This window comes from Musca vetustissima, unplaced genomic scaffold, assembly GCF_032173495.1.
Source record: "Musca vetustissima isolate MV318-11 ecotype Yass unplaced genomic scaffold, APGP_CSIRO_Mvet_v1 utg6272, whole genome shotgun sequence".
NCBI lineage: Eukaryota > Metazoa > Arthropoda > Insecta > Diptera > Muscidae > Musca > Musca vetustissima.
Genome location: NW_026879433.1, coordinates 129,398 through 147,096, shown reverse-complemented (window position 1 = coordinate 147,096; position 17,699 = coordinate 129,398). Strand labels below are relative to the sequence as shown.

General features: G+C 34.1%; 1 protein-coding gene across 1 annotated transcript in view; it reads right to left on the bottom strand.

Moving 5' to 3' along the window:
- LOC133324338 (tyrosine kinase receptor Cad96Ca) overlaps nt 1-17,699 on the bottom strand; it is a 127,543-nt gene that overhangs the window by 63,250 nt on the left and 46,594 nt on the right. The window contains exons 4-5 of the mRNA XM_061533183.1: nt 11,951-12,057; nt 6,291-6,379 (exon numbers count right to left, since the gene is read on the bottom strand). Of these exons, the coding sequence (XP_061389167.1) occupies nt 6,291-6,379; nt 11,951-12,057 (196 nt within the window). The remainder of the gene's footprint in view (nt 1-6,290; nt 6,380-11,950; nt 12,058-17,699) is intronic.

Here is a 17,699-nt window from a genome sequence, read left to right as displayed (position 1 = left end):
GTCTGATGACCTCAATTCAAATTGACCTCCTGTAAAAGATGTCGGTGGTTGTATTATATTTTTTATATAAAATGTGAAACTATGTGTGCATATTTACAGGTGGATGTTGATAACCACCTTGTCCTAGCAATTTCAAAGCAGCGGCCTCTTTTATTGGAGTTGGAATTGTTGTGGATCTATTTGGAAAGACGAGCGTTTAATAAATACATAAACGAATTTTTATTGAGACGAACATTTTGTATAAATCTATAAAAATTAAATATTTTAAAACGTTTGTCTCATAATTCGTACTTCTATTTTAATACCCGTGGTCACTTAGGGAGAGTATATTTGATCGATCTCATAAATTTCTGTTTTTGTTTTTAATTCGTTCATCATTTTTGTTTAAAAAAACACTCGTACCACACAAAAACATGTTTTCATTTACAATTTTTTGACGTTTCCTTTTGTCATTCTTCGTTATTGTTTACTTTGTGGCGACAGTGTTGCCCTATTTTCGATGTAGTTTGCGAATGCGTTTGCGTGAGCGTTACAGAGTACTAAATTGTACTCTTAACGCATTTAGCTTTCGCATCGCACTTGCTTTCGCAACGTAATACAGAGTAACCCCCCAGGGGTATATTTTCACCCCACTATTTGATACAAAACGTTTTTAAAAATGTTTCAGATCCTCAACACGCTATCTGTATCGGACACCAAGTTTCCATCTTCATCTCTACAGGAGGATGTGACCTTTGTTGTGGTCCGAACTTCATTCTGACTCCTGTATGTCTCGATTTGCTCACGCTCACGTTTTTCTTGTTCTTTGTTCTTTTTTTTTTTTTTTTTTGAAAATACGTTTCTCTTCTCTCCCGATAATTCTCCATCGCATTACTTGTCTGCCCTATACAGGGCGTTTTTCGCCTCAGTAGCATTACGACACTGCTGATCGTACAACGGGTTTCTTGATGGTGGTTTTTGGTAATCAAGTGCGATCCTTGGCTGTCATAAGGTAATATTCCAAATCGATATTCGCTCCTCGAATCTATCGAACATCTAATGGACTGGATGAATGCTTTCCGTCTATCACAACTCGTTGCTTGATCAGGAGAAATCCAGGAGGCCATGTTTTTTGCTGCCTCGAAGTCAATCGTTGATTTTTTATAATAGGAATGGTTTTCCGAGTGTGGGCAACAAACCCGACGCCTCAACCCATTTTTTATAGTTCTCATTGGTGAACTCGCGGTACATATCAGCTACCTATTTCAACGGATGAGGTCAGTGTCCACCATTGAGATTAAAGAGGGACCAAGATAGGCCCGAGTTTTGCCATGTTAAAGCCAATCAGAGCCGTTGCTTGGTTTCTATAATCCCCCTTAATTGTTTTTGGGGTTGTCTTCAAAAATGGGCCAAAACTACGTACATATATAAAACCAATTGACGCAAATGCGAGGGAAGAAAACTATTTCTGATAATCCGGTGGTAAAAAATACAGCCTTAAATGTCAAACATTGAGTTGAATCTTAAGACAAAATAGAACCTTTAGAAGATGCCGATAGGTGACAAATGTGCCTCATCAAATGTCGAAGCTACCCCGGGTAGGCGCACCTTTGGTACGAGTTTTTTATTAAGTATTTTATATATTTCAAGTTTTAATTCAGACTTTATTGATTACATAATCCACGTGTTTCATTACAACTAAAAAGAATCAAGTAATGACTTATAAAAGTGACAATAGAAATGACTATCCTCATTTCTGCCAGATTTTCCTGTTGGTGTAGAATGTAAAACCACATTGTTTGAATTTCTCCTCGGCATCTGCCCTACCATTGGTGTACTCATTCGGCACAGAGTACAGGGCTTCGGTCTTTGTGGCACTCTACTGTTATTTCCGGTATGAAGTATATTAAATCCCGCAGACCGAATTTGATCAATATGTCTTTTTAATAACTTTTCTCCGTATTCTATTTGGTAATGCAGGTCTCCTATACGAGAGATGACGACACCCAACAACCACTTGCTCATTCTGGGGTTTCCGGACAAGAAATAAATACGATCGTTTTCCCGAAATGTACGGAAATTGCGACTGTAATTCATACATTGTTTTTGTGTTACTTTTTCTTTGGTATCATCGGGACGAAGTAAATCAAAGCGGGAACGTAGCATTCGGCCGAAAAATAGCATTGAGGGCGGTTGTCCCGTTGTAGCATGGGACGCATTTCTATATTGCTGCAGGAATTTATTCAGGTTGACTTGTATTGTTGCTTTCGTTGTTTCCATCGCCTTTATCGCATTTTTTATTGTTTGTACACACCTTTCAACCTGGCCGTTGGTCGCTGGAGCAGGCTGTTTATGGTATACAACGCCACTATTTTGCAGAAATTGTCTAAATTCTTCCGATAAAAAGTTCGTCGCATTGTCCGACACCACTGTATTGGGAACACCATATGTAGAAAATATTTCATCCAGTATTGAAATTGTTGCAGAAGACGTAGATGTTGAAGTCATTTTGACTTCCATACATTTACTAAATGCATCCGTTACAACTAATAACATAGAATCCAGGAATGGTCCAGCGTAATCAATATGAATCCGTTGCCATGGTCCACTTGGGTATTCCCAATGGTGCTCTCCGAATTTGGTTGGTTTGTTAGCTATCATGGCACACGCATTACATGCCTTCACAACCTTTTCGATATCTCTGTCATTAACGGCCAATAAACAAAGGATCGTGCCTTTCCTTTCATTTTCACTATACCCAGGTGTGCTGCATGGAGAGACGTTGGGAGTATCTCTCAGTACTGCCTCCATGCGTCTCTGCCAGATGGCTGGTATATTTGCGGCACTATAAACTGCCCTCCTTAGCCTAATTAATCCATGAGTAGTAGTGTTCAACGTCAACACAAGTGCAAATTCGTCATATAATTGTAGGTGTGAATAGACGTCAGTTACATCTAAGTGGCAAAAAATCGTTAACCCTCTCATCTTATGCAAAATCTTCAATTTTTGGTATGGGATGCTCGTCAATAATAATTTGAGGGTTTACTGTAGGTTTATAATTTCCGGTTGTCCGTATTCCTCCTCCTTTCTTTATTACAACATGTGTTGTTTATGCCCACTCTGAGTATTCCACTCGTTCATACAATCCAGATGCAATATTTGAATCAATTTCCTGCATCTGGTTTCAAATGAACTTTTGCTGGTGGTCCTATTAACTTTCCTGCAACGTCAGAAAACACACCGTCGAATTTGTCAAGTAATTGACAAGAGAAGAGCTTGCTCATTGTGTGGTAATTCTGGTGTCGCTGTAGTGATACTATTGACCTTACTTGAAGATTTGAAAAGTTGTACAAAATTTATTTGGTCCACAAACTGCTCGATCCACTCTCTTCCCATTAGTGTGTCAACCTTGCCATTTACCCCGTATAAATTCAATCAACAAACCTTGCTTCCAAACTCAACGGTGACAGGCAGACGATCTATACAATTGATTTGATGGCCAGAGTAGCTAGTAAATTGTCTTTTTGTTGGCAGAAGTTTAAAACGGTCCTTGATTAAATGCATATTACTGTTGCTGATTATAGAACAAGGCGACCCTGTATCCAATTCCATCCTCACAAACTTGCCTTCTATAGAAGTTGTCACAAATTTTCTTCCACTAGTTTTAAAATAATTTACCAGCTCTACTTTATTCTAATTTTCTGTACCGTCGGCAGGAGTTTCATCATCCAATTCCACTAGCTGGAATGTTTTGCTTCTGCACATCTTGGAAATGTGACCTACTTTGCCACATCGGAAACATTTAGCTTGCCTGAATTTACATATGCTTCGGGGGTGCATTCCGCCACATCCATGACACGCAGTCTGTACTTCAGCGTCCCTCGAAACCATGCGCCCTTTCTGCCTAGAATATTTCGTTGATGCTTGCATTTTGTGGACATCTTCCACCTTTGCCGGCTCTAACTTCGCAATTTCTGTTGCAGTACAATGTGTCAACTCCATAGTTTGTGCAATCTCGTACGCACTATTAAACGTTTCTGGCTTACTATTTATAATTCCATCGCATATGTTGCGTTCCTTCATTCCATGCAGAAACTGCTCTATTAACATGCGATCTAAAAATTCTGCATAGTCGCAGTGGACTGCGCCCTGTTTTAAACGCAACGCAAAACTTGCAATTGACTCCTCCTCTTGCTAAACTATTTTTCGAAACTTAATCCTCTTAGCATATTTATTTCTCTTGCTGTCGAAATGATTTATGAGTAATACCTTTATTTCACCGAACTTTAAGGATTCTGGGCTTTTTGGACTAACCAAAATCTTCAACGCGTTGTTTAACTCACATCCCAGGTGGACTCTGGCATAATTTGGGTACTCGGTTTCATTTATCTTACTTAATTTCAGTGCCCATTGAAATCTCTCGAAGAAATCTTTTAAAGAAGAGTTCTGCTCCGATCTATATTCCGGCATCGAAAATGTTGGGCCTCTCGGTGGAACTTCTGTTGGCGCAGCAGCATTTGCAACAGCAACTTGTGTTGCCTCAACCACCGCTTTCCGTATTGCTTCAGCCAGTGAAGCCGATAATGCTTCCATATCACCTCCTGTAGCCATCCTTTTTGTTTTTTTCAGACTCACTTCTGACACCAATTTTATATTTCAAGTTTTAATTCAGACTTTATTGATTTCATAATCCACGTGTTTCATTACAACTAAAAAGAATCAAGTAATGAGGTTGCCGAAGGTTATAAAATAAGAATTTTAATACTGATTATAATTAGGATTGCATATGCAACAGTATTGGATATAACCAATCACAAAATGTTTATATCTGTTGAATAAATATTGAGATATAAACACAAATGCCAAAGCTGACCCTGTTTCCCCTACACCATCAACAATTTTGATCAGTTAACGGAAGAAGTTTCATGTGGCAACCAAAAATGAAAGTGAATCGGTTGCAGGTCTTGCACTTGAGCACCAACGACTCTGGTGCTATAGTCGTTGGTGCTCAAGTGCAAGTTTGGCACACATATGGAGGCCTTTGTTTTAAATCAATTTTGATTGGCTTGCCAAATTTAATTTTTCGTTCTTTTAACTTTGAATTTCCTGCGGTGACTATGCCCAAAAATTGATGAGATATTCCATAAGGACTGTGCTGTGCGATGCATTGAAGCCAATGGTTAATGACATTATTGGACCATACCAATGCGGCTTCAGACCTGGTTTGTCATTTTGTTATATTTTTTCCGTTTAGGGTGGAAGTTGTCCCAGTATACTTAAGATTTTTGGCGGCCTGCTCTATTGTAAAGTCCTCCCAACATTTTTCATATGTTACGAATCTCCCCAGTCTCCCTGGGTTTTTGGATGTTGTCCTTTCTTTGAATGACTTTACCATTGCTTCCGTTAGGTTATTGGCATTCCTGTCTATATCATCGGTTTTAAGGCATTCATAGTTTGACCAGTCTCCAGAATTTTATCCAATTAGTCTTGGGCTTATTTCTTAAGTATAAGGGTAAGATTTTAACCCAAATACATGTATGGTCAGAGAAGGAGTACTCTTGTGAGACTCTTTAATCTTGGATCTCATCTATTAGGTTCGCAGAACATAATTTTTATATCTAATACCGCCCGTCTAATTCTGTTAATAATGATTGGTTTGTTGTCTATGTTAATAACTCTCAGCTTAATATTGTATATCTCGGGTCGAGATTTTTCTTCCCCTCTGGTTCTTAAATTCATACCAAGACACCCAAATATATATATATAGGAGATGTTTGCTCACGACCGCTGGATGACGACGGTAGGTGACTCGTTGGCAGATCAACGACAACCCACTGTGCTGATTTATTTAGGCTCTGCGCCCGAACTTCGTACCTTCCAGGTTTTGTATTAGCGGAACACACCCGTAGTCAGTTTTGGTCCGCGGGGAAGAGGCCCTAAAGGCGGGTGATCAAACTATGCTATTACCGTCAGAACTGACTGATTTTAATAGATTAGTTGATTAACCACCTTCCTCCCGCCACCTGGGGATGCGACGGGTAGGAGACTCACAAACTCCATTAGTAACGTAAAATATTCAGTTTAAAATTAAAATTACTTCATTTAAAATTCAAATTATTCCATTTAAAATAAAATTATTACATTTTTAATTCAACAAACAGAAACTGTTGCTGTCAGGACTAATAACCTAAAACATTTGAAAGGAAAATAAGTAGTTTCAATTAAAAAAAAATGGAAAATTTTTAATCATATTTCTAATTTTGTTTGTTGTGTGCCATTTATATGTGTGATGGTAAATGATAAATACTTACCTCCAACTCGGAGAGCAAATCTTTTTTTTCTGCTTCTGTAGCATTTTCTTTTAATGTTTTAACGGCAACCGTCGTAATCCCGCAAGTACCTAGACAACACGAAAAGAAAAATCAATTATATATTTTGTTTCAAAAACAGAAAACTAAATAAAATTGTATGAATAAAACTATTAATTTTCATAAACCAAATTGCCACAAAAGGAATTATACCGTAGAAACTGTTAAATTGTACGTCGTAAATCTACATCCATCCTTCTGTAATTGGCGTTTGGAACTTTAGTTATTTGCGTATACATGAGTACACACTTTCGAATCACCTCCATATAACGACCGCACTTCTCAGCCAAATTTCAAGTTATAAGCTCTATCCGTTCACATGCTCCTACTACACTTTAGTATTTTTCGGATACTTATGCTTCGAATTTTCAAAAAAAAAACCTTTGGTACATCTATCCGACACTCCATCTGTGACCCTCATTCCAAATACAAATGGTACTATATTTAGTATTTTTAGTGATGTTCTAGCACGAATTTCCAAACACCCAGCCTTATCTGAGTTACCCTCACCCCAAATTTCTAGCTTCAGCCGTTTCTTTGGGCGTTTTACTACTTTGTTAATATACACTATGGCCTCCATACATAAGGTAGAGTTTATATTAAAATTGGCATTCTGATTGAAACACCTCGAATCGAAATGTGTATGGTCGAAAATGTGGATAATTATTAGTTACTTTGTTGTACTATAATTGTGTTGTAATTTTAGTCATAAAACCTTTAAAAACGCATAACAATTATAAAAAATAAATACGGTTCTATAGTGCAGTTAAACTTTGAAGCAGTAGGAACAAAACGGAAATATTTGATCAACAAAATACGCACAAACAATTACACTAGATAAAACATGTCAATAATGCTTTGTTGACCGTTATATTCTGCAGCGCCTTAGCAACCTTATGTGTAGCGGAAGTAGTTTGTATTACGGGGTTTTGTTTTACATAGCCCCCTTTAAAGCCCCAAGCCCCATTTTCAGTACCGAATTCCTCCGCCGAAGTGCTTAAATTATTTGCCAAATTGTGCTTAAATTATTTGCCAAATGAGCCACTTCACGTGTGATTTATCAAATACACAACAGGAATAACAAAAATGAACGAAGTTGGCCATAACGTCTCTCAAATTCTCTGCCAAATACATTTATGTCTTCTGCTAGTTTGATAATCTTGCTTTATTATTTCTAATTAAAACATACGTCAATTTTTTATGTTATTGGACATTTAACATGTAATTGGTTTTGATTTTCCTGTATTTTATTGAACAAATTGACCAGTAAATTTGATTATTTTTTTGTAAGAATATTGGTGTTATACCCATTAAAATATCCTCTGGCACTGCTTGGCACTAGGTTCTGAAAGCTAAAATTTTCGAGAAATCATATTTAAGAGATTTATATACAACATTTGTGGTTAACTTCAAATTACACATAATTTTTACTTTCATTATAATCACCAGTTCCATCTGTTTAATTGGCCGATATTTCATGTTAATATTTTGACGCGTGTTAATGCTATATAACATTTTTATAATAGAAATTATATTTACAAAAAAATGAAATGTTGATTACGCCCTCTTGTCATTTGTAAACCGTAACGCAAAATGTTACTGGTGTAAATCTCAAATTGTACAGATTTGAAATATATAAAATTGTTTTGCCAAAAAAAATCTTAATTTTTTCCGGAATGTTTCTGAATATACGAAACAATTTTCTGTTACAAAACAATTGTTTATCTGTGTATATGAAGAACATATGGACATTTGTTTTCAATATTTTCAGAAAGGAAGAGTATCAGCTACAATGTTAGTAACACCTCTCCCAGGAATGTATGTAGGAATATAGCATTTGTTTTTGTATCTCATTCCAATTTTCACAAACATACACAAATTTGACAACAATCAATTGATTTTCGGCATCGTTGCCATATTGAAATTGTTTAATTCTGTATATCACGAACTCCATGTCACGCACTGTTACAGCGTGCGAAATATAATCGTTTGTTTAGTTAAGAAAATTTTGTTTCCGAAATTTATTTTGCAATTTTTATTAAATAGTTTTACGCCTTTTACAATACCTGCTAATTTTTATATGAATATGTTTGTAAATTTCGGAGATATTAGGCAAAATGTAGCGTATGCACGCATTACAAAATTTTCCCTTTAAAAATTGCATATCAGTTTCGATATGAAATGTCTGCGAATTGGCTGGAGATAAAATTGCGGATTTTTTACAGCTATAATGGGTTATTCAAGATTATATTTTCATTTTTTTTGAGAAAAACATTTCTAACATATACTTTTTAACTTTGAACATCGTCACGCATATGTTACACTGGTAACGCATCGTTACACACACATGTGCTAAAAAAATTAAATTGAAAACAGATTTTTTTAAAAATGCTAATTCTTATCCCCCACACAACCCCGTTGTCAGGGTATTATAGCTTTGTGTGGCCCCAAGACCTTTAGTAAATCATTATGCAGTTATGGACGAAATTAAATCCGGTTCTAAATCAACTTATTGAGGAAGAATATAACATGTGCGTGACGGATACAACATTTTTCGATGGAGATAGAAGACAAACTTATTTTTATTTGAGTTTTTCATCACAAAATAAACACATAACAGCATTATCAAAAAAATCAAATATTAGAGTCTGTATAGAAATATATGTTAATTTTGTCACGCACGCGTTGCATATTATCTTACACTATTTAACTGCACTTATCACGGGATTCTGTTGTTTATATATTTATATGTTTATATATGTAATTCTTAGTAAGATATTACTTTATTTGAATTAAATATTTATTATAGATATTGCCTTCATACGTACGACAAATGACACGCGAAAATGGGACCAAAGAAAAACTGGCGTTATTTTTCAAAATTCAACAAAAAATATATTGTCCGGATTACAAAAAAAATGTCCTATATAATTTCATATCTCTCTTAACGATTTGATTTTGCACCTATGTGGTTGACCTTTTTGTGGATTTCGTGATATATGTATTTAATTTTATTTTGTGCATTAACAGCACATAAAATTGAGGATAATGTACAAATTAATTTGAATTGACTCTGTTAATAAAAATTAAGGTTGCCGTCTGTCGAAGGCATTAGTGTGTTTCAACTATAAAACATCTTATACAATTTACATGATCTGTAATAATATAATTTGCCCAACAAAATCAAACTGAAAAAAATTTGACAGACTATAGTAAAGCTTTTGAAATGTTAAACCATGAACATTTACTATAGAAACAAAATGGGTGTGAAGATAAATTGGAAATTTTTATATAGTGATGAGTGCGAAAATAAATTGGATTTTTTAGATTTTATTATTTTGTTTTGTGTATTTAGCACATATATGTTAATAAAATAACAATTTATCTTCCAACATTGTTTAGACAAAATCTGAGACCTACGTAAACAAAATTCAACCGATAAAATGTCTTAAATAGTATCGATGAAAATTCTCAACGAGTACTCTAAGGCCATATACCACTTATATTTCAAAACCGTTTCAGAAAGCTAAATTGGAAGAAAATTTTGAAATTTGACATGTATTCAGTAAAGCATATCGTTAGCTAAAATGCAAAAAGGCGTAACTAACAAAAAATTAAAAATTGACTTTTTGAATGAATATTGTGAATGTCAATAAACTACATGTGTTGACATTCAAAAAGTCGATTTTCAATTTTTTGTTAGTTACGCTGTTCACGTAGCGAACATGGGTTTCGTATAATAAAGATAGTGAATTTCTTGCTGTGGGTCTCTTGTGTAGAAGAGAGAACATTTAGTTAAACAGGGATCTATTTTTGTATACAGTCCACTTAAGATAAGAGATTATTTTGGTTGAATATTTGTACACAATAATAAGATAGGAGTTTTCTATTGCCTCACCTATGTTTGGGTGAGATTACGGGGAGTAATCTTCACTACAGACTTATAAGCATGTGTAGCGTGCTTGCCACATGTGAGATAAAGAATTGTGTGTGTCCACTCCATGGGTTATGGCAGATGCACTCTCTCTCTCTCTCTCTTTTACACATTAGTCTAAGATAGGTTAAGTCATATTGTACAACTTAGTTCTTAAGAAACACTTTTTATATTAATAAATCAGTGTGTAAATGCACAGCAAACAAATACAGGCGTGCTCTCACTCCACGGACAATATCCGCGTAAGATCCCTAGTTTTTCATACGCCTTTTTGCATTTTAGCTAACGATATGTATTTTCCATATTGACTAAAATAACACTTTTGTCAAAAACCTAATGGTTTTGCGTGGGTTTCCGACATTTCTCACGTATGCATTATACGTCGGAAAAGTATGTCATTTACGTCACTGTTTCTTGCGGAAAATCTCGGCTAGCAAGCAAACGCGCATGCTTATCCGTCTGTAGTGTGGATTACACCCCGTAACATAATCCAAACATTCCCTCTCTCCCAACAACATTTAGGTTTGGTAAATTGTGTGTTTTGTTTCCTAAGGAACCAAAATTTCCACTGATCTGATATATTCGCCCATGTGCTGCATTTCGGGTCGAGAGTTAAACATGTTCCCATATTTAGTGTGCTTCATTTCGAATACCCAAAAAAAAAAAATATTGGGAAAAAGATGGAAAAAGAAATGAGATTATACGTGTTATTCTGAACACACACAAGTTAAAAAAGAATGCAGAAGTAATATTTTTATTACAATATTTAATTAAAAATCAAAGAATATAAAGAAAATAAAAAGTAAAGGTTAAAATTTTTGAGCTCGATATGGCAGACATGCAACAATACATTTTTTAAACGGGTATAGTTTTTTGAAACGTTTAATGGTAGCCTAGGACGTTTAAGATAATGATCAGAAATACTTACACAGATTCGGACATATCCGTTGTGTCCGATGCGTCCCTAATGCGACGTCGTTTGAGACATTCCAATATCATTAGCCTTCTTCTAAAACATATGTTTTTGTTGATAGTTATTGAACACAGTCTAAAAAAGTATGGGAATTCAAAAACTCTCGAAACATGTCACATGGGCGATTACCAGAGAATATTTGTGTGTGTGTTGTTATCATCAGTGTTACCGCTGGCAATTTTAAAAAAGTTGCACAAAAAGTCGTTCCCTTGAAAAAAGGTCGCAAAGAAAAGTAAATTTGTCAATAAAACTGGTCCGAGGATATGTCAGATACCCTTGGAACTCAAAAACGACGTAGTAAAGTCCAAATTAGTTTGAATTACCAAATAAAAGGGAAAATTCAACTTTAAAAATAACAAAGAAGAAAAGTCGCACAAAGCTTAAAAAGTTGCAAACACAGTTACAGGGCATCAAAAAGGTTGCAAATTGCGCCTTTAGTCGCACAACGGTGGTTATCATTTACATCGTAGGAATTACAATTTAGAGTCGAGACAAAAATTGGGCATAAAATCTGATCATAACGAAAAATAGTTGGATTCGTGGCTCCATAATATATAATCTATGTGTTTGTAGCTGGCATTTAATTGAATTCGGATTGCAAATTCTAGTAAATTCGTTTCCGCCGTGGAATAGTTATTGAGACTTGTTCCTTTATAAATAAACTCTAAAGTTTTAAAATATTCTTTTAATACATACCACCAATTTCCGCGGCTTCACAGCGCCAAACTTGACCAAAAGCTCCTTCGCCTAATATGTTAAAAAATTTAAGCTTATGTCTAGGAAATTCCCATTGTTCGTTTTTACTCGTACTGGATAATCCCAACGTGGTACAATCTGTCTGCGGATTTATGACAGTACTAACTCCTGATGTGTTAGGAATACCAGTGGTGCCAAGGCTTTCCTGTAAAACGTAAAAAATATTTTATTATAACAATGCACTATAGGTAATTTGGACAGTTTTTTAGGCAAAAAGTCAATTTTTCATTTTGAAAAATAATATCTTTTTTGATGGCATTAAAAAGAAATCATGCCAAAATTTATGATTTTTTGCGTAAAAGTGTCTTAAAAGCGATTCAAATCGTAGCCAAACTCTACACATTGAAAATAAAAATCAAGAAATAAAAAAATTTAAAAATAAACGTGCACTTAAAAACTTTAAAAATCGCTAAATACAAAGCATAAACATAAAAATTAAACATGGAGAGTATTGGCGGTGATGTGTGCTGTATATAATATTTGTTAATACGTTTGTGTAGCGATTCAAAATTTACATAGTTGACTATAATAAAAGAAATGAGTTTATTTTTTACACATAAGTCATTTTAGATAGACGTTTACTAAAATGTTTAAATTTGTCTGATCTTTTGACAACTAAAATAGGTCTCGAATTGCGATTTTTTGCATTTTTCGTGATATATAAATTTTTTGTAAAGAACTTCAGAATTAAAAACAATAAAATGTTCGATATTTGGTTTGATAAAAGAAAAAAAAACAAGGAATGATATTGTTGTTTACAACGTCCCCGCAAGTTAAGTCGGCAATAACACAAATATGGACGAAAAATACGTCAAGTTAAAATTAGGTTATTTTGCATGCATTGGTCAAGATGGACCGAATGACATAGGAAGATAGAAGTTTTCCTCGAAATAACGAATACACACAAATTTTGATTACAAAATAAATAACGTTTCTCGTAAACCGCAAATAGGTTGTCGAAAGAAAGATTATTCGTTAATTAATTAATGATTAATTACCAAATGTTGTTTTTGTAGTCAACATTTGGAATTAATAATGTAAATAGAAACTGAAAAATTAAACAACAACTACTGCATATAATTTTCTAGATTCTTCCGTTTGTCTATTTTGTTATTGATGTGCATTCTCTATTCCAGACTCTCGCCTGTATAGTTGTTGTTGTTTGCTCAATATTAGTTTGTGTGTGCATGTTGCAGTAGTAAATTCTAAGTAACCGAGATGTTACTAGATCGTCGAGAAACCTCTATGGTGAGAGGGGACGAGCAAAGTCTACACGGTATTTTTTATTGAGACTTATATATTAATTTAAAACTTAAAACTAATGAAACGAGTGGTATGGTACAAACAAATATAAAGAATTTTGTAGAGTAATAGCAATATAAATGTAAATAAGTTGGAAAATAACAAACAGTCAACGCTTCAGACCTAAAGAATTCGACGAGTTTGGGATATAACGAATGAGGGCATTTGCATTTTTACACATAAATAATAAGTAAACATGTTACTTTGATTTTGTACTTATTATAGATGCTGTTAATAATAGTAGGATATAGTGAGATTCAATTCAAACACATAAATTTTATCTGTCACTTACCACATTAGTTTTAATAGTAAATAAAACACTTGGTTTTAGTAATAAAGAAAATGTTATGTAACAATAAAAAAATTAATGAATTATAAATAAATGCTGTATTAGAAGTTTAAACAAACGACATACATACTTATAAATATGTAGGTAAGCTCGATTGTTTGTGTGTGTTAAACGGAAAATATATTAACATTCGTTCTTTTTTTTCGTTCCCACGCCTCTCTCACCCCCCCCCTGCCACCCCTAGAAGCCACTCCCGCGCGTATGTACCACTGTCCGCACCATGGCGGACAGTGGGAATCTAATCAATTTTAATCTGTCGGTATACGAATTGTCAGTATAAAATTGTTCTAACAAGAGTTGTATAAAGTTGTTTTGTAAAATATGGATCAGAAAATTATGTAGCCCAACGCTTAATAAAACATAAGTCGCCATTAGCCCTATTATCAATAGCAATTACATGGTTATGGAAATTTAGTTTTGGATCGATTAGAACACCAAGGTCAACATATGAGTCAACTGTTGTTAGTAATGTTCCACTATGAGAAAATTGTATATTCATCGGAGCATTTCTATAAAATCACATATGTTTACTTTTTTAATTTTGGTCTATGTTATTATAGGAACAGCAATTTGAGAAAGAGTCTAAGCCATATTGAAGTAAAGTTGGCAAACATTCAGATCTATGTGAGAAGAAATTTTTTACGTCATCAGCGTACATTAGTATTTTTGAGTTTTTAATTAAATATGGCAGATTATTAATAAATATTAAAAACAGGACAGGACCAAGATGACTACCTTGAGGAAATCCAGACGGAATAGAAATATGGGTCCGTAAAACGTTTTGAGACAAACCAACCTGAGATCGATTCTGTAAGACGGATAAAATCCAACTTAAAATATTTGTGCTAAAACCTATTCGAACAAGTTTATAAATCATAAGCTTGTGATTAACTCTATCAGGTGGGGAAAATGACCAAATTTGATTGAATAATCAAATAAAGTGTTTAATAAAATGGATAAGATATTTGAACATGATTTTTTCGTTTTATTTTAACGAAATTATAAAAGCATTTCGGAAGGTTTTGAGTCCAATTTGCACCTTTTCTAAATAGATCTGGATATAGAATAATTTGAGTAATCGATAGAATTCACATTTACGATAAAGTCTAAAGTTCTTTTATAGTTCTTGTGAAACAGAACCTGGTTATATCAGAAAAAGATTGATTATTTGAAATTTGAGAAGAATAATACATTGATATAGTCAATGTTGGATGATGATTATCTTCAGGACAAGATAAGGGAGAATTTCTACATATGTTAAATATTGGAGGATCTTTAACAAATACTAAATCTAATAATCTGTTTTTACAATTTAGAATATGATTGACCTGATAAAGGTTTGTTTCAGAAATTTTGCCACGATGTCAGAGATCCATTGATTTGAAATTGAAGAAGGAGTAAGCGGATTAAAATCGTCGGTGTCAGGTATAGATACCCATTTAACATAAGATAGATTGAAATCGCCTAAAACACAACAACGGTCGGTATTAGCCGTATTAGATGAGATTGAATTTATTGCCGCCAAATGACGTTCGTATAATATTACATCAGATATACACACAGCTACAAATCCAATATCATCGAAGTCATTTAGTATTAAGACATTTGCCAGAAACTTACTTTCTGTGAATGCTATAACACCAACCTCTATATCATAGTTCAATAAATAGACGTTATATCTTCGAATTCAAAATCTCGTACATTTTGATAACATATAGTAAGAAAATATAATATTGACAATATTAGCTTTGGCTCTGTAAACAAATTCATTAACTAGTATGCCGCTGGGCCAAGAATTTTTTTTACAATCATATCAGACATTTTAGAAGGTAAAACAATTTTAAATGACGAAATATCATGAGGAGTAGACGAATTAAACTTTAAAATTTTAATTTCACTATCGTGAACGTCATTTATCTTAGAATGCATGTGTCGCTGAATATTATCTTCAGTAGTGCTTTCATGTAATCTATATATATATATATATAGTTTTTATGAGCGACAACAATTTATTCGATAGTAATGAAGATACATAAGGATTTGTAATCATACATGTAGAAACATCTGGAGGTTTAGACACAGTTATAGAAGGTAAACTATGAGAACCCTTTTAGAAGACAAGATTCAATCGGAAGCTATTTTTAACTACGTTAACATTTTCGCTGCGATGTGAGGGTGAAAATTACGCCGGAAGCTTAATATGGGTTTCTTTTGAAGATTTGTTAGCGTTGTCACGGAACCACAATTGGTGTATATAAGCTAATTAAATTATCACCATTAGCGACATCTAGTGATTTTCTTCATTTTGGAGTTCCATCTACATAATCAAAGTTATTAAACATAATTTCAAAATCTTTAAAACGTGAATATATTGATTCGAAATCATAGGACCAATCTCTGCTTTCGATTCTTTAAAATTACAATAAAAATCAAATTCTAAAGGTCTACAAGCGATACATGTCCAGCGAAGTCCATTTTTACGATCAGTAAATAAATCGAAGTTTCTACCATTAAAACCTGCACATTTAAAATGAGCATGTTTTTCACACAACTAACACGTTATTAGCCTTTCTGTTAGGCGTCGACAAACACATACAATTGTATTTTGTCTGTATCTACCAACAGAATACATGCCGCATTATTTTGATTGTTGTAGAGGCCTTCTAATTCTCTTCGAAATATTTTCCAAGTAGCACAAAGTTTCTCAGGCAATGGATCATCCCAATCTAATGTAAGTTGCCACTGCTGTTGAATAAATATATTTACTTTCACAACAGTTGGTGTCAACAAGCCAAGAGAGTCAAACAGTCTAGCCAGATGTTAAGATGTAACTAAGCATTTTGATATTATTTGATGATGAATAATATTTGTTTCACGTGTAATCCCAATGTTTTCACTAACTGATGTTTGCGTCTAGATCCAAATTCACTTCTCTGTCACTATGTGGGTTGTCCTTCAGCAATCTTGACGTATTGGACAACCATTTCCCTTAGTTGAAGCTCTGTTGCATCAAAATGGTTATCAATTCCTTTTGGCGTTCGACAGATTTAAGCATTTGATAACGATGAATGTTTTTGGAATTTGCCAGTTATATATATATATTCAAATTCTGATTTGGTTGTGCAGGCATAATGTGGGCAAAATAGAATTTGGCAAGTTTTGTATCATTCAGAGGAGTTTATTTTTGTATAAAATAGTGCTTAAAATTTTAGCTTAATTTCGTTTAAATTTGTAGTGATTTTAAACAATTCTGTGTAAATATGTCGATCAGTTTTCAGTGTTTACATATTGTTTTTCTTACACTAACGTTCGTTATTGTAGTTGTTGAAATTTTATTATTTCACATTTTTATGGAACACATGGTGAGTTGTTTACACATCACACATACACTTCCCCTCAGAAGTTACTTCCTGATCTGCTTCTCACGTGATTGGAAATATTAGAACTTCTGCACGTTATAAAAATCCGTTTATTTTTATAACGTTCTTTCAGCAGCATCCACCTCTCTCAAGGATAGATGGCTGATGAGTTTACACGCCTCGTCAATACATTGGGTTTGTTCATAGAACTGATGCCACTTCGAGCAATCCCCATTGAATTGAGGAATTGTTTACTTTGGTAGCGGAAGTGCACTGTTTGCTATGATATCACTCCCCAGTTGAGGTGCAATGGTCACGGCTTCGATTAATTTGTCTTTCAAGGCTGCTAGTCTTTTCAAGTTGTTTTGCACTGAATCTTTCAGCATATCGCAGCTTTCCTGATTCAATCTTATTTTGGATGGGTCTTCAATCTCCTTTGACGCTGTTCCGCTCGATTATACACTACAAATGACAACTAAGGGCAATCATTCGAGCAATTCAATTTAAGGGTACCCTTAAAGTGGACTAATATTGATTATTTTAGTAGGAAGATTTGATACACAACGCTTTAAAACTAACGTCAATTCATTCAACTCATCGACATAGAATGTTATTCTATTTTACTTGATAAAGAAAGAAACGGCCGGACCAACATGTACATTCATCACCATTCAAGATT